Source organism: Chanos chanos, chromosome 7 (genome assembly GCF_902362185.1).
Source record: "Chanos chanos chromosome 7, fChaCha1.1, whole genome shotgun sequence".
NCBI classification, from domain to species: Eukaryota; Metazoa; Chordata; class Actinopteri; order Gonorynchiformes; family Chanidae; genus Chanos; species Chanos chanos.
The window spans coordinates 12,055,291-12,073,435 of record NC_044501.1 but is presented as its reverse complement, the minus strand read 5'-3'; the positions used below and the strand labels follow the sequence as shown (position 1 = coordinate 12,073,435).

The window sequence follows — 18,145 nt, the reverse complement described above, 5'->3', positions numbered from 1 at the left end:
CAAGCAGCTTTGTCCTCATGTAAATGTCTGCTGCATGTCATTCTCTCCCCAAATGTCATCCTCGCCTGAGCAGCAGACAAAAGGAAACCTGCCTCCTTTCGTCTGGGCCCCAGCCAGCGATTAAATCTCCCACAATGCCGTTTGCGTCCCCAAGGATCACGAGTCTTTTGATTCTTTTGATTCGACTCATTGTTTGTCATAATAGGGCGGAGGTGGGGGGCTACAGTGTTGCAAAAACACATCGGCAAACTCCCCCCCCCCCCCCCCCATCACCACCACCACCACCGACAAATGGATTTAAAAGATGCTTTTGTTACACCTGTGCTAATGCCATGTAGGTTTGTGCTTTGGAGGGCCAGCCACGCCAACAACAGGCTTGACAAAGAATGCGCATAAATAAACAGATGACGGCTCCTGCTAAACCCAACAGCATTAAGTTTCCTCAAACTCAGTTTCTGCAAGTTAAGAAAGGAAGTTGACGAGAGAGTAAGAAACTTAGAAACCAAGTCTTAAAAAGAAAAAAAGAAAAAAAAAAAAGCTTGCATAGCACCACAAAAAGGACTCCCAACATCCACCTGCATGTGTTCTGTGAAACCTATTTGTGTGCCCTCAATCCATCTTCCCCAGAACCTCATGGGCCCATGTTGGCTCTTCTGTTTCCACCTCAATCCCTGTCCCCAACCCAAGCCTGGATTACCCAGACACAATGACAGGGAAACTGTGGGCAGGACAGCAACAATGGTGGAATTAACAAGGAGGGACTTATGACTCCTGCCAAGGCAGCACTGGGCAGAGGTTTAAAGGCTTGCTCCTGTTTTTAAAATGATGGCAAATGAGGTTTGTCACACATGGCTCTCTACCTAGAGAGAATAAGAAAGATCTAGAGAATGCTGGAGGACAAAGGAACGTTTATCGACATGCAAGGACACAACCACCACATGCAATCAGCAGACCTAGACAGAAAAGTGAACGAGGACCAATAGAAGCCGCATCCCCAAACTCAGTTCACTAAAGCTTAACAAATGGAACTGTGGACTGGTACAGATAAGTGGGGTTTTTTTTTTTTTTTATTCAGTTGGAAGTGTGATGGCAGGTTGATTGAAACCAGCCAATGATGTTGCTCGACTGGACTGACACAATGAAAGTACAGCTAGAATTACACCACTTTAGAGAACAAAAGGAGGCAGTGAACAAGAGATTCTATTTACAGGTTTAATTCATGGAGACAACTACACAGGACTTTATGAAAGAATGATGGGGCAGATAAGTACGACAGTGTGGGAGAAGGGGAGAGACAGAGAGAGGGAGGGAAAGAGAAAGAGAGAGAGATGAAGTTTCTGGTGATGACGCTTTACAGAGGTGACAGGATTCAATCCACAGTGCATAAACACTTTTTTTTTCAAATAGACAATTTCTTCTTTAAATACATAAATTAGAAACACAATAGATGATTGAATTGTCTTATAAGTAGCTTTGCATTAGTGTCATTAAAATCACTGTTGCATTCGAAGTGTCTTTTTTTAGAAATGGTCTCTTAATGGTAGACTGCCAGAAACGCCAGGGAAAAAAAACGGATCATCTGCTTCCAAAGGCACATTTCTTGGCATATTTTAAAATATAAAGATTAATTTCTGTACAATTCATCACTGAAATAAAATCAGAAAGACAGGTTTATAGGAAAACATTAAAAAAAAAAAAAAAAAAAAACGCACAGTCAAAAATCATAAATCAGTTACCCAGTGGCACAGGGCTAACATCAACAAAAAAAACTGAGGTAATTTAAAAAATTTGTTAAAATCATCCCCGCCCCCCCCCCCCCACCCCAAAAAAAGGTTCATTTGAACAGTTTCCAGTATTGTATTGCTGTAGTTTTCCATTGGAAAAATCAGAATGTTCCAGATGGCTCATTCTTAGTGTTGGCTATAGGTTCCGGAAAAAAAGGTCCCCAGCTGCCCAGGTCCCTCCATCTGACACCACGGGCAGAGAGACCTTTCACCACGGCTGGCTGGGCTGCTGTCACCTTTCTCAGTACAATTCAGTGTTTAGTCCCTGAGTTCCCCAGTTCCTCTGTTAAATTCCAAACAGGTGACATCATGCATCTGAGCAAAGGTGTTCTGGTGAAAGACTTTCAGCAGAAGACAATAATCAGTAAGAATTTATACAGCAAAAAGCTCGTTTTGGCAGTATTAGTTAAAAGATGGATTTTTTTTGGGGGGGGGGGAGGTGTAAGTAATTGTCAGATTTATTAAGCTTATTAGCAAGTGCAAACTTTGCGACCTATTTATTAAATGCATTAAGACGTGAGAAAAAGACAGAAAAAAAAACCCTTTTCATCCAAGACCTGGAAATATTCTTATTTGGCTTTACCTTAATATTTATTTACTGAGTAGCATTTTAACATCAGCTTTTATTTCACATTGTAACCTGACTGGATTTAGCAAAAGCACATGCCATTTTTGCACTTATATATAAAAAAAAAAGCTTAATAAATCTTGGTTCAGTGATTCAGTGGTGATCTGTTTTTCTCTGGTCAATTCTCCTCACATATGATTCAGTCATATCTCAGATGTTTGGTCAAGAGTCCATGTCAGTTTTGCTGATGAAAATTCAACACTACAGTATGGTGTCAACAGCAGGTTCAGAGCTCTCCTTTGCAGTTTGATGTCCCCACTCAAACTGCCAGCCATGATCATACAACAGACAGACAGAGAGAGAGAGACAGAGAGAGAGGCTAACTGACATCCATTTAATTACAAATTGGTCTCGTCCCAGGTAGGGTCGTTCATATTCTTCAACACTTTCCGCACAATCTTTTCTAGTTCTTTCCGTGCCTTCTGCTCCTCTTCCAGAGTTCTCTTCATCCTTTTGTTGTCCTGGAGGAAAAAGAAAAAAAATATACAGGTATTAACACCAACACTGCTCATAGACAGAATGCTAGGATACAGATCTTCTAAAGAGAGGATCTTAAACAAGGAGATATTTCTTCAGGGCTGCAACATAGAGGAACATAGCCCTTCGTCCAAATGAAAATGACGTATTACAAATCAGGAGAACAATGATTTTATAATCCCGTCAGGCTTGCTCTTAAACTCTTGGAAAGCTTGAAAAAGAAGTGACTCACTTGTTTCAGTTCTTGTACTTCATCCCTCAAAGCATAAACCGTATCCACCAGGCTCCTGTTACAGATAACAGATGAATGAGAAATCAAACAGCAAAACAAACTACTTGTCTTTCAGATGTTTTATATAACCTGTGACCAAATTATTAGGGTCTTCCTTCAAATCTATTCCAGAACATTCTAGAAATTCAGAATGATGAGGGATGTTCTACCTCTCTTCAATCACAGTCTGGCCATTGCTCTTGGTCTCTTCTACGATAATCTTCTCCTCCTCTGGAAACAGCATGTGAGGTCCTGATTCTTTCCTAGACCCTGTTTCGACACAAGAGAGGTTCCATATTTGGAGGGTCAGTGTCCTGGTCAGTGATTGGCTGAATGATGCACTGATCCAAAGACAAACTGATTCTGAGCAGATTTTGCATTGAACGCGAAGAGAGGTTGAAAACAAGAAGAAACAGATAACGTGTAGTTGTGTTCGGTGATGCATAAGTCATGCAGATGACCATCACAAGGGATGCCACGTGCGGTTAGTAAGACAAAATATGAAACAAAACGGTCGCTACATATGAGAGCTGTTTAGTGTCTCACTGTGTTTTGTTTATTCCTCATTCATTGTTCTGAAGAAAGTCTGAAGAAACGAACAAAAAAAAAGAGAAAGGCTTATTATTTTGGGGGACGTGGTTGGGGGGTGGGGTGTGAAAAAAGAAATCCTTTCTTCTCCTTTCATCACTGGGTCCATGGGAGTCTGAATGTGAACTGTAAACCACCTCTGGTGAGATTTGATAGCTTCCAGTAACACAAGAGAAGCAGTTTTATTGTGAATGTATGTGTTTTGTCCATGAAACCTGCTACTGATATAAGAATGAATAATACATCCACTGTGGCTGGGGGGGGGGGGGGTGAATAAAAAGTAAAAAAAGGATTATATTTATGATGTAGACTTACAGTGTATATATTACATTTAACATCACTGCAATTTTAAGTCATATTTCACAGCACAATGAAGTCTCTCATGGCATATAACCTCATTTTTAGGTCATTTTCCTTACATCGTAAACGAAATAATCCATCAAAAAACACAAACACACACAAACAGCTCATACAATGAAAGCATGGAGGACTGATCTTTGAAAAATGGCTTTTCCACTTTAATCATATACAATCAGTGCTTTGTTCTGGATGAAATGCTTTTAAAAGGTTTTTCAAATGTAAAAGATCTAGAGGACTCCATTCAGAGGCTTAACACGGTTAAAGAAGCACATTGGCTGTGGTAGCTTTATCAGTTTTGTTATTTTTGTGTGCGTTAAAAAAAAAAGGGTAAGAACACTTTGTGTTTTGGTTTTCTCTGCTAAACAAGCAATTTAGGAACTTGAACACTAGACCGTACTGGAACAGGAAACGAAAAAAAAGACTCGTGATACGTGTGCAAAATCACAGTAAAATCACAGTCACACTTATTCAAAATACGATACATTCAGACGTCGAGTAAAGGTCGTTTACCAGTTGGTTTACTTTGGTGTTTAATATTTTTTGGTTGATGCAACATTGTCCGTGCATTATAATCAGCTCGCCCAATGCCGGCTCTAAGAGAAAGCTCATCTGACAGAGATAACTTATAATTGGCTGTGTAACATCTGTTTGCGCTCCACTTTACTGATCATGACACTGATCATTCAACATCAAGTGTTATCTATGTGAATCTTTTTTTTCCAGACAGGAAGAATCTTTGTCCAAAAAAAGCCTGTAGCTTACATCAGCACAATAACAAATGAACCAGGTGTCCAGTTCCACTGTACCGTTTCGACCTATCCGATTCATAGGAATTCCTTAAAGTACTGAAGAAAATTCAAGAAAGACACAGAGAAATTTGTGAAACATACACACATCTGAATATCAGATCAAATAAAACGGAAATGTACTTCCATTCCTCTCACTCAATATCAATATAAAAGAAAGAACACTGCCACAGAAAGTAGAAGATATAAACTCTCCTGTCGCCAAATGTTTGGTTCTCAGCAACTGATATTCCTGACCGGATTGTAAGGTATAGGACCATGTTTTCAGGAAGGACAGTCTACGTGTTAAAAAAAAAAAGAACAAACATTTTTAGCGATGGTTACTACGAATCACTGTCATTTGGAGGAGGTTCTCGGATAAATCTGATTGATCTCCTAACTTTTCAGGTACCAATGTTCTCTGTCCCACCGTAATATACTAAAGAATGTCAAAGTGTACCAGATGCTGAGAAGCAAAATGAATATGGAAATTCAGTATCTGACGACACACACACACAAAAAAAAAAAAACTATAAAAACATTTATTGCAGTCACAAAAGTAAGGGGCTACAGTCGGGAACACATAACAAGGACAGGGAAACAAGGAAACAAGCAAGCGGTTAATAGGGGACTTCAACCGAGGACAGAAGAAAAAAAAAAACAGGAAATACGACTAAAAGAACAGTGTGTTGACTGTGTAAAATACTCAAAAGTAAAGGGAAGGTGCTTTAGTTTGGATGAGATATATATGAGCAGCTGCCCTTACGGGAGGCGGGACCCATTCTGTAACTATGGGCAGTCCATATACTGTCATAGTCCGAATCTTCTGATTGGTCAGACGAGTGTTCTGGGCGTGACACACCGGTGCGGCAAACCACGGCCTCCACGCAGGATTGGTCAACATCAACCAGCACGTGATTATGCATCAGATCAGTGCCCTGCCATGCTACGTGTTAGGGTTTCAAATCATACAAAACGGAAAGGAGTGGGCGATGAGGGTACGGGGTGAGAGGAGGTCCAAAAAGGACAAATCATATAATTCAACCGAAGGAAATAACAAATGGGTTTAAAAATGGGTTTGGATAAAAGGGTAGGAGAGAAAATCATATCCCAAGCAAATAAAGATGAAGGAATCAGATGAGGAACAAGAGATGTTGGAAAGAGAGAGAAAAAAAAAGGAAAACGGAAGGAGAGAGAAGAAAAAGAGCACACTGTTAGAAAGATTAAAACATTTGAAAGTGATTAGCAAAGAGTTCAATGGACATGTTTGTTTTGTAACTCCTGAAGTCTCCAAAGCGGTTCTTTTTGCTTTCAAATACACAGGTGTTCGTACCAGTTGTTAGTACAAGAAAAGAATACAGAGAAGGTGATTTTGTGATATCTCAGAAGTAAAAGGAAATAAGAACCTAGCTCTAAGACTTCACCTTTTAAAAATGTAAAAGCAATACCGTGTAAATGCCTAGACTGACACAACGACTTCTCGTTTCTGTTTCTTTTCAAAAGTGAAAAAATGGCATGTCCAATAAAGATGCAAGGCAGTTCTCTCTCTCTCTCTCTCTTTTTTTTTTTGTTTCGACCAGCTACTCCGGTAATAGCGAGGCGCTCCACACACGGACGGCACAGCGTGACGGTACTTACTGGACTAAAGTGCCCTTTCAAATGAAAATCTCGGATTCTCAGAAAACAATTAGGACAGACTTCTGAGAACGAGCAGTCTGGCTTGAATGCGGGCAGAGATTGAAAAAGGCACAGTCCAATAAGCACGCAGATACACGCCGGATAGGCAAAAAAAAGCAGGACAGCAAAAAAAAAAAAAAAGAGCGTATTGTCGTTTGGCTCTTACTGGAGTTGAGAGTTTGTCGTGTTTTGGCACTCGTGCAGTACGCCTCAATCACTTTTAGGATCTGTGCGTCCTCCTCAAGGGCTGCCGTACCTACGGGGGGGGGGGGGGGAACAAAAAAAAAAGAAGGGCCAGACGACCGTGAAAAACAGACTAAAACACATCTGAACGCAAAATACAGGATCCGTTATATGTAGCATCCTATACTTGGGCTGGGTGATGTGACCAAAAATCCTGCTCGGTTATGGATCAAGACCGATAAAAAACAAAACAAAACAAAACAAAAAAAAAACATGCTGAACGTGTGTTTGTGCAAACTGTACATATTTCATGCAGATTTGTATTAGATTGGGGTCCTATAGGGATGAATTTCTTTACATAGTGTAGACCTATCTCTGTATTACGTGCTCAAACAAAAAAGTCTGCACTACTCCAATGGATCCCTTGAGTTGCAGTGTTACTAAAAATATTGCTTTGGGAAGAGAGTGGTCATATCTGTACATTTTTGGTGTATCATCCAGTGCTATCGCTCACACACATAACCGCATATAAACACTTCCAAGCATACATCAGAATGTTTGTTAAAGAAACTTTAAAGGGAGTTCTGTACACTACCTGACAGTGTTTACTTTATGCGTGGTTTATTTTCATTACAGTGTACTTTATTTTCAACACAGGGGAGGGGAAAAAAGAGTAATTGGAAGACGGGGGCCAAAAAGTAAAAATGTCGACGTACTCTTACGTATTGCAAACTCTTCCTCAGAGGGTTTCCGTTCAGGTTTGCGTTTTGGCAGCAGCTTTTTCATACTCTTAGGGCTTTTGCTGAGATCCTGTGGCAAAAGGAGACAAAACCACAGAGCATCACACAGAGTGTCCTAGAGTGTCACACAGTGTCATATAGCGTTACACAGAGTGTCATAGAGTGTCACACAGAGTGTCACACAGAGTGTCATAGCTCACACAGGTAAAAACTCTGCCAGTATGAGCTTGACCAGCAGTATTACTTAACTATTCCTTAATTAATTTTACATTTTCCACTCGAGTAAGTTTTTCTTCGTACATTTTTCTCTTAAGTAAGTGTCTCTTTACATTTTGGTCTTTAAGTGTCAGTCTTTTTCTCTAGTGCCTTCACTTTCACTGCACCTACGGATTTGTAGACCTACAGCACGTTGAAAAATAAAAATCCTTGTATTTTACCAATGAATGCTTCATTTGTCACTAATCAGACTGTTCACCAGCTGCTGGATCTGTAGAATGTCTTATGGCAGCTTGTTCCTGTACTTAATATGTAACGACAGTTCACATTGCTTAAGACAACGCGTTAGTTGTGTCTTTGATACCTCTTTGTAACAGAGAGCAGCCGAGGGCCTGAGGGGAGGGGCGGGGCGGAGACAGCTCAGGCTCCAGGGTTTCTGTGTTTTGGGCGGTTCCAGAGGACCCCACATCATGGTGCTGTGAGGAGTGCCGTGGGAGGAGTGGTGAGGGAGCGTGTGGTAGGCGGGAGACCCCACCGTGCTCCTGCTCTCCGAGTGTCTGGACGGGGTGACGGGGTGGGAGGGAAGCTGCGGACCAAAATGTCGGTAAGAGACCTAAGCTAAAACTGGTTACCATACAGAGCTTCACTATTCATACTGGGTAGGACATACAGTATCTAAATATGCATCTTATATGGTCCAATCATGTTGTTTTTTTAAATATGCCATGTACTCTTGATTACTTACTTACTACTTGTGACTATCACTAATTAATTGAAAAGCACTAAAAAAAGAGGACATTCAGGTATGTGTAAGTGTAATGTAATGAGCTGCCTGCCAGACTTTTTGTGGATAGATGTGTTGTGATTGTGATTGTGTGATTGTGTGTGTGTGTGTGTGTGTGTGTGCGTGTGTCTGGAGTTTAAGAGCGTGACGGCATACCGTATGGCAGGGCACAGACTGGGGTTTAACGTTAGGTGTGTTCAGTGACGTGTGTTTAGTCTGACGATGCAAATGCTCCACCCAGTCCTGTAAGTCCTGCTGATTATTACATACTACCTGGATTCTGTCAATCATACTCCCTGTATAGAGAGAGCACACATACACACACACACAGATTTACACAGTTCTCAGTTTGTCAGTCACACATTCAAGCTTGAATTCTTTAAAGTCTTTTTTTACTGTGGGTCACCTACCGGATATTTCAAAAGTATTTCTAGTTGTTTCAGAGTCCTCTAATTTGGTGATATTCATTCCTGTTAAAGGGAGCTTCCCCTGTGGACAGAACACAACCACATATCTCTCTCAGAGAGGGGCCAGGTATTCTCTGTGGGGCCTGACTTTCTCAATGCTATTACATTAGTGTTCTCTTATTCTAGAATGTTCACCAAGCAAGAATTTACCTGGTAGATGAAACCGCTCATACGAGGACTAGCAGATAACATGAGTAACACGTGAGGAAAGAGCAGAAGATAGCGTTCAGTCTTCTCCTAAAAAAAAAAAAAAAGAGGGATAGTTAACACACACAAAAAAAAAACTAAATACGCGTGTACATTTAAGTTTGTTCGTCAGCAAGACACAAACACGCAAAACAGAAACTACTACACGGGAGGTTTTTCCTCCTTGGGAAACCTGGCTTGGGCCTTTAGAGCCGCGACTATTTTAAGAATCTTAGCATGTTGTCCTTCTTGTTCTCTGGCGCTCGTAACGAGACCTAAGTGAACGTTCTAGCCAATTCTTCAACGTCATCTTTACGTTTAGTCATTTGTAAGATTCACACGGCGGCTTATCTGTCAAAAAGCGACAGATTTAAGTGAGTTTTTGTGGACGGGTCGTGTGCCTCACCTCACTGCCTGAGTTCTGGATGATGACTTGGGACATGAAGAGGACGGAGCCAAGGGTCTTAATGTCCTCCCCTTCCCAACAGCGGATCACCTCCGTCAGAATCTGCAGCTCCAGCTCCTTCCGTTTCCGCACCTCCTGACACTGTACCTGTTACCATACCAACACACACACACACCACGTACTGAGTCAGTAAATACACATTTCTATGACATAATGATCCCCCGAGGACCTGAAATATATACATATATTTTCTTTACTCCCCTCTTCCAACATGCTGCTTTATTATTCTACCGGCAAACCAACAGCCATATGTGATCACACATGATAGAGAGAGAGAGAGAGAGGAGTTTGAACAACCAACACAAAGAGTTCCTGAGAACAAAAGGGGGCCATAACATGTTTAGCACCAGTGGCCCAGGCAGGACTAGTGAGTGAGTGAGTGAATGAAGTGAGTGAAAAAAGAGAGTCTAGTGAGTGAAAGAGTGAATGAACTGAGTGAACAGAGAGAGTCTAGTGAGTGAGTGAGTGAGTGAACAGAGTGAACAGAGAGAGTGTAGAGAGTGAGTGAATGAACTGAGAGAGTGTATAGAGTGAGTGAGTGAATGAACTGAGTGAACAGAGAGAGTGTAGTGAGTGAGCGAATGAATGAAGTGAGTGAACAGAGAGAGTGTAGAGAGTGAGTGAGTGAATGAATGAACTGAGTGAACACAGAGAGTGTAGTGAGTGAGTGAATGAATGAACTGAGTGAACACAGAGAGTGTAGTGAGTGAGTGAATGAATGAACTGAGTGAACAGAGAGAGTGAAGTGAGCGAGTTAGTAAATGAATGAACTGAGTGAACAGAGAGAGTGTAGAGAGTGAGTGAGTGAACAGAGTGAACAGAGAGAGTGAAGAGAGTGAGTGAGTGAATGAATGAACTGAGTGAACACAGAGAGTGAAGAGAGTGAGTGAATGAACTGAGTGAACAGAGAGAGTGTAGAGAGTGAGTGAGTGAATGAACTAAGTGAACAGAGAGAGTGGACCTTGTCTGGGAGTCTATTCTTTACAGCTGAACAGAGAAGTGGTGCTGGAGGGAGGGGGTTAAGCCTGAGAGCTGTTGTTGAAAGATACAGACTGGGAAGAATAAAGGAAGTGTGGAGGGAGAGAGAGAGACAGACAGACAGAGAGAGAGAGAGAGAGGGGAGAACCAAGGCTTTGTGGACTCGTGTCGGGGGAAGGATTAGATCAACGAGCCCACAGTCCAAACAGAAACAGGCCAAAGGCTTAATATCATCACAATGAACCAACTGCTTCAGCACACAGCATTCTAACCCCTAAAAATAACAACGAGTCCCCCACGCCAAAGACCAGTGTCAACCCACACGACCTGTGTTTTTGTTTGGACGACGGATGGAGCGAGTCCATGTACTGAAAAGAAAGACAAACACTGGTGAGGTAGTTAGTGAAATTATGGAGGACCGGCACCAGCAGTGACATTGATACCGACCACTGATCTAAAAGCAGTTCAGTTACATCTAATCTACAGAAAATAAGCACACATGCTGTAGAAGTACTTTGTGAACAGTAATTTTACATTCAATCAGAAGACATTTTAGTGCATATGAACGCACAGTAGCCAATATGATTCCAAATTGACCTGACTACTAGGTTTTCACAAATACAAAAATATTTAAACACTTTTTGAGTTTAATTGTACTATTCCTTAAATGAATAAATAAATAAACAAACAAACTAACAAATAAATAAATAAAGCATTAGACCAGAGGGGCCGCGCTTAGGTCCTCAACTCGTCAGTCAAAGCTCAGCAGGGGTTCCCGCCGCCACGGCAACGCTGTTGCTAAGGGCTGAAAGCAGACCATAATATTCCTGCGCCAAGCGTGCGGCTAGCGGCCAGGAGAGAGGCTAGCTCGCGTCGAGAGCTTAGCCGGAGCGAGAGCAGGAGCAGAATTTTGGAAGGGGAGCCAACAAAGCTACCAAAGCAGCTTAGCTCAATCTAAATTCAATTCAGCATCCGTCCGCCGACAAAAAAACAAACAAAAAAAAACAACCCACCCAGTCCATTAAAAAAAACAAAAAACAAACACGCTCAATCCGCGCGACTTCGGACAGTTCCGTCCGTATTTTCGGACCGCGCGCTTTAGGTTTGCCGAACGTCAACGCGGTGAGGTGACTTTAACGGGGAGGAGGAGAAAAAGACTGTGGTTTACCGAGAGGTTTTTGAAAGCAGCCATGCTCTTCTGGATGTCTGGTCGGTCGGGGTGGAAGTCCTGTGGAAACAGGATACAGCAAATGAAGGAGTGTGTGTGTGTGTGTGTGTGTGTGTGTGTGTGTGTGTGTGTGTGTGAGGAGGGCTGTTTCTCTGCCACACACTCTCAGCAAAGAGAGATATGTTCATGTAAAGGGTTCTGAGGGAGATTTGACCAAAAAAAAAAAAAAAGCTTTGATATGTGTAGCAAACAATAGGAAGAGTAATGTTTTTTTTTTCCTTAAACATAGACACAAACACACACACAAGCTTATAAAAGAACACAATCAGCCTCGCTCTCTCACACACACACACACACCCCATACCTCCATATGTCTCTCCAGCTCTTTTAGGAGAGTGGGGTACTTGTCCAGTCTGACAAAGGGTTTGCTGAGGCCAGTGGTCAGTGTGAGGATGCCTGGGCTGCTAGCTCCTTTGCTCTCCATAAACTCTCCCAGTTCCTCACTAAACACACACACACACACACACACACAAATACACACACACACACACACACAGAGTTGGATATACGTTAGGACAACAGTAAAGAGGCTCTATCTGACCAGCCCAGTAAAGCAGAAAGCAGTTCTCATACAGACCCGCAAACCATGCCACACACACGCACACACACACACGCACACACACACACGCACACACACACACCTGTGCTGAGTGAGGACGTTAACAGCAGATGGGTGGTTGGCACAGTAGGCCACGTACAGTCCCTTCATCTGGGGTATCAAGTTGAGGAAAAAACCTCCTATCCTCTGTTGGCTTTCCTGAAGTCTGCGTAAAAAAAACACATTTACATTTAGTTCACCCTTATCACTACAAAACTAGTTGTTGCAAAACTCACACACAGAAAGTATCAGGTATACTGTCGGGACTGTACTATATGCTGCCACTAGATGTCACTGCAGAGCTTGTGAGCGAGTCAGTGGGAGTTTGGAGCGAAATCTCTTACTTGGTGCATTCTTCCAGAGACTGAACCAACATCTGCTGAAAAGTGCTGATCTCCTCCAGATTGCCAAGAATATGACTGATATCTGAACTACTCAACCTACAGAGGAAGAGAAACAGTCAGAGTCAGCACAAAAAAAAAAAAAGGCTGTTAAAGTCAAAGGTGGAGCAGAAGGGAGCGATCTCCACACAACTCCCGCGAGGAGTCCTCGGCGTAGCGGTCAAACTTACTTCTCCGAACTCTGTAACGGACGCAGATATGTGGACAACAGACACTGCAGCTCTTTGGAATATTCCGTTTCCGTCTGGAGAATATTCTGCACCACCTGTGTCCAAAAACAACGCAGGGTTTTTTTTTTAGAACTACTAAACGTTTACCGAAAAAACAACAAAATATTGTAGTCCTTTGACCATTATACAATAAAAAAAGAACTGAAAAGCGATCCAGGCTGAGAGAACACTGTTCCGTACGAGAGACGCGCTTGGCCCACTTTCAAACGTTTCTGAAGACCATGGGCCCTGCTCATATCGAGTTTAAAATTGACACACGCTTTCCTGAAGTTTCTGACAGAGATTAGCGCTTCATGAAGTCGTCCAGAGGAGAAGCACGTCACGTTCCATCTTTGTCATCGTCATGACGAATCTGCATAAATTGTGTCTGTACTTAATGAGGTTGGGGGTGGAATATTGATACAGCTAATTAAACTGACAACGCAAGTCAGAGTTTTAACAAACGACCCAGATTTGCGAGATGTAAAAGAAATCTGGCACTAAGAGAAGACGGATGTTAGTCAAGTCTGAGACCCATGAGGGGAAAATGAAGCGTGAAGGAAAAACAGCTAAAATTAGCAAGTTTAAAAGTTTTTCCTTTTTTTTTCTCTCAGTAAAAAAAAAAAAAAAACCTATTCTGCTCTGAGCCAGCAGATAAGCTCCAGATTTTGTGTGTTGTAACTGACGGAGAAACTCCCACCAGAGCAAACTCAGGTACACCCCTGTCTCACAGAGCTTACACACGCACACACGCACACACACACACACACACACACAAACACACACACACACAATCTCAAAGACACACACAACTCATTACAACTCAGACCTGAATATGGCACACTACCTTCCTTTCACTGCTTGGAGCGCGCGTGTGTGTGTGTTTGAGTGTGTGTGTGTGTGTGAGAGAGAGAGAGAGAGAGAGATGACAGAATGAGGCCGCTCATTAAATCCAGCAAAACAGTCTCCCTTTGCTCTTCTTAAAGTTTTTCAAGAATTCCCAGTAGTATCATAAGTGACAGGGGGAAAAAGGATAATCTGCCCTCATACTTCCGTCCTAAAAATACCTCGGGCTTTACTGGCAAGTCACGTCAAGTTGGATTTCTCACCGAAGGGATAGGACATATGGAAAAATGTAACCATTATCTTCTGTGGAAGATCTGCTTTTACACAAGGGTATTTTTTAACGAATGAGAACATAGATCCCGTATCAGCAAACAGGCCCTGAGTCTGACTGACACTGCAGCTGTGGTCTATGATGCATTATGATTAAGGACCTGAATCATTTCTGAACGAGAAGTCAGTTCATTTTCAAAACAATGACAACGAAATGGTCATCTCCGCCCCGTAATGGGTTTGCTTACCACACTAAAAGCGTATTTCACTCATGCACCAAAAGTTTACGAAATCTTGAAAAAAATCTCGAAAAACACAATGACTGTTTGACCACAACCTTATAGTCTTATTTGTTTTCAGCTTTCGTTCTCTCTTTTTCTCTCTCACTCTGTCTTTCTCTCATACACACACACACACACACACACACAACTGCACTTTTTCTTGTCACAGACTACTTCTGAAGAAGTGTTTACTTGTACAAATGGAGTGAAAACACATCTCCACGTTTCATACACCCCTCGTGGTCTGTCCTCACTCCCCGTCACATCACTGCACTCCAAACAAGCGCTGCTTGGCCTGGCCCTGACACAGACGCTGGGTGAGTAACGGTATTGAGTATTCTGTCGATATCTGAATCATTATACTAAACAAACAAACTACCACACACACAGAGAGAGAGAGAGAGAGAGAGAGAGAGAGAGAGAGAGAGAGAGTAGGGGTGTTCATAGTCATGCCAGACAGAGTACAAACCCCCTGGGCACAGCTGTCCGAGGATGCAGTGAGACAGAAACAATGACCTACATTACAGTACACACGCACATCCACACACACACACACAGACACACACACACACACTCTCACAGCACTACATCCACATACTCACTCATTCCTATCCACAGACACGTCCCATTAAACACACGGACACACACGGACACACACACATAAACTCAGGGTTAAAAAGACATTAATCTAGACACGCATACACATCCACAGCCAGCGTTTGAGGGAGCCAAGTGTGTTTTCTGGTGGGAGACAGACAGCAGGAAGTAGGTCACTGAGTTGGCAGAGGGGAGCCAATGCAAACAGAGAAGTGTACATACGACACACATTAAAAACAAGTCAGGCCAGAGTTTTACAGCCTTTTGGGTAAAGGAGACCACTACCCCGGATAGACATGACCGCATCTCAGTCTCAGGAAATGTGTTTGTCAAGGCACAGAAGTGACTTTCTGGATGTCTTTCATCAAATGATGCGCTTGGCAGTTTTCCTCATAGAAAATCACTCATACTGTGATGGAGACATACAGTTTTCTTACTCAATCTGAGTGTGTTTACTGTACGTCGTTCTGGATAAGAGCGTCTGTCATGCAAACAAAACTGGGATTGAAATGATGTAAGCGTGCACTCTAAACCTTAAGGGAGACAATGACCTACATCATAATTCATTCATTCATCATCATTCATTCACAGTGTCATTGCTCTCAGCTCATACAGCTGACCGTGCATGCATGCGCGCACGCACGCGCACGCACACACACACACCACAGACAAGTCCATAAAAACGCAGCTAAGGTCTGTGTTGCAAATTCACTGTCAACATTTGGCAGTTTTCCCTGACAAACACAGGTTCATATTGCACAGAAACATATAGATGTCAGTGTGCGTTGGCTTAGACTGTGAGTGCACGTGCGTGTATAACAGGGGGCGCCCTAAGCTCAGTTTACCGCGCCGGGATCTTTCACTGAAAGACTTTCCGTGTTTTTTCACCATAGATGGAAACACTGAATATTTTATGAACCTTCCTGCTGACAATACGTGATAAATCTTCTCTCTGTCGCTGATCTCTGCAGTGATTAAACGCAATACAGAAATAGGCAAAGAGTATATTCTTATCTCTCTCTCTCTCACCAAGTTGTAGTAGGTTTTGCTGATGGAACTGGTATCGAATCCTTTGGGTGGGCTTTTCAGCGTGCCGGTCTTGGGAGACACTGGTTTGTCTGCAGGGAGAGAGAAAGGAGGAGACAGGGAGAGAGAAAGACAGAGAGAGAGAGAGAGAGAGAAAGAGAGAAATAAACGAGGGAATATAGGTCATGCTGCTCAACATCTGGAGTCATTTTGTTTCTATTAAATCAAATATTACAAAGTAAACCCTCAGATGAAGAGAGAACATTAGGTTTATTCAGAGAGTAACCACAGGCGTCGGCTTCACAGGAGAACATTAGGACTCTCAGCCTTTCGTGTTTATTTTAATACCATATCCTCAGCCACGAACAGGGCTATTCAATAAAAGATGAGTTTACGTTCAAACCCCTAAAACTCTGCAGGGTGTGTTATGACTTGAAATAAGAGCAGCGGAGTGGAATTTCCTGCAACGTTTTTTTTTCCACGGAGGACGACAGGATTTTGAGAGAAACCTTGACATGAAAGTTTGTATCTGTGTCAAAATTTGAAGTACCTGAGTCAAAATTTGAAGTACCTCACTCACTTCTTCCTCTCCCTCACGCACGCACGTGCAAACACACACACACACACACACACATATATATACACACTCCACACACACACACACACACACACACACACTCACACACACCCACTATCTTCCTCTGCTCTGATCCTGAACAGAAGAGATCTTAATTCAGTCAGACTAATTGGACAAAACCAAGCTCAGAACAATAGTCAGGGTTCGAGCCATTTTTAGGGGGGAAGGAAAGCAACACGGTTCTGGCAGCCACTTTTCCTGCCTTTGTTTGTGCGTGGTGTTTCCTTCCTGTTGAATCACAAATGACATGAGGCCTGTGATGTCACCGACTAGTCTTCCACGCAGTCTCACCCCGAGGGCTCGACGACGGGCGTTTTGCCGAAAAGCGGACGCATAGCGTGTATTTAGTAACACTGCCAATGTGTAACGTGTGTGTGTGAATTAACAATCACACTGGAAACAAAACAGGGTTAAAAAACCAAAATTAAGTGGTTTTACTTGACTCCTTTTTTTACATGGTGCATTTTTGAAAGGGTGAAGTTTAAGTTATATTGCTTCAGAGACAAGAACTGGCTGAACTCACCGAAAGGGATTATCCCTTTACGAAAACAGATATGACAAGCAAACGAGGAACAGGCCAAACTTCGCGATGACTGAACGCTGTATTAAACGTTCGCATTCGGTGAAAAATGTATATTTTGTTTGGCGGTCGAATCCGAACGAATTCCCGTGCTCTGGTACACGGCGTCAATGACTTCACTCTGGGCACAGCCTCCTCCGGGCAATAAATCCTTTTTTTTAATCATCGTTTTAATGGATTACAGATCACTCAGGGCAGATTTAAGGCGCTTAAGGCATAAAGGCATACGGACCACGCGAAATGGGATTTTGACGGACGACCCAAAACATTTCACGCGGGGCTCGCGGAAAGAGTCTAATTTACGCCCGGGTTCAATCCCAGACCCTTCAGTTTCGCTTGGCATCTTAAATCAGATACGAATGACTCATCGGTGGCGTTAAGTTTGGTTTAAAGCAGTTCCATATTAAAACACGTATCTGCAAAATCTTTTCATAGACCTCAGATAACATTCTTACCCAGTTTCCATCCAACGGTGAGCAAAAAAAACTTGTGAGAATAGTCTCTGACAGGCCAGGACGAGCGCGTCCCCACGCTCATTCCCTTTAGCTGACTCCTAAGGGTTTAGGCTGCAGAAACCCAGGAAAGATGTTGCTTTCCTGGTTAAACTTCCTGTGGTTTTCTGATTTGGAATTATCATCCTAACAGGATTCTCTAAAATAGCTGTTTCCCTGTCTTATGCAAAGTGATCCAACAAAGACCTGCATAGACAAAAGTCAGCCAGGCTTTTTTTCCCCCCCCAATTCACTCTATTACAGATCAGTGTTCACAAAAAGAAAAGAAAAGAAAAGCCTTAGACTATTGATATAGAGCTAAAAGTCCTCCAGTAGGTTGTCATGGAGAACAGAAAGTACAAGGGGAAAGAGAGAGAGAGAGAGACCCAGA

General features: G+C 42.5%; 1 protein-coding gene across 11 annotated transcripts in view; it reads right to left on the bottom strand.

Moving 5' to 3' along the window:
* Positions 1–2,484: 2,484 nt before the first annotated feature.
* The window catches only part of arhgef7b (Rho guanine nucleotide exchange factor (GEF) 7b), a 26,155-nt gene continuing 10,494 nt past the window's right edge, over positions 2,485–18,145 (bottom strand). For 3 of the 11 annotated variants that reach the window (XM_030779594.1, XM_030779591.1, XM_030779595.1), the window contains exons 6-22: positions 16,050–16,139; positions 12,988–13,082; positions 12,761–12,856; positions 12,460–12,582; positions 12,123–12,261; positions 11,759–11,818; positions 9,553–9,699; positions 9,111–9,197; positions 8,904–8,982; positions 8,650–8,789; positions 8,074–8,295; positions 7,470–7,563; positions 6,737–6,826; positions 5,660–5,839; positions 3,331–3,430; positions 3,122–3,176; positions 2,485–2,873 (exon numbers count right to left, since the gene is read on the bottom strand). In XM_030779594.1, coding sequence (XP_030635454.1) covers positions 2,751–2,873; positions 3,122–3,176; positions 3,331–3,430; positions 5,660–5,839; positions 6,737–6,826; positions 7,470–7,563; positions 8,074–8,295; positions 8,650–8,789; positions 8,904–8,982; positions 9,111–9,197; positions 9,553–9,699; positions 11,759–11,818; positions 12,123–12,261; positions 12,460–12,582; positions 12,761–12,856; positions 12,988–13,082; positions 16,050–16,139 — 1,920 coding nt within the window. In that variant the 3' untranslated portion in view covers positions 2,485–2,750. Of the gene's footprint in view, positions 2,874–3,121; positions 3,177–3,330; positions 3,431–5,621; positions 5,840–6,736; positions 6,827–7,469; positions 7,564–8,073; positions 8,296–8,649; positions 8,790–8,903; positions 8,983–9,110; positions 9,198–9,552; positions 9,700–11,758; positions 11,819–12,122; positions 12,262–12,459; positions 12,583–12,760; positions 12,857–12,987; positions 13,083–16,049; positions 16,146–18,145 lie in introns of those variants that run through there. The other 8 variants (XM_030779598.1, XM_030779600.1, XM_030779599.1 and 5 more) reach the window with 4 other exon arrangements.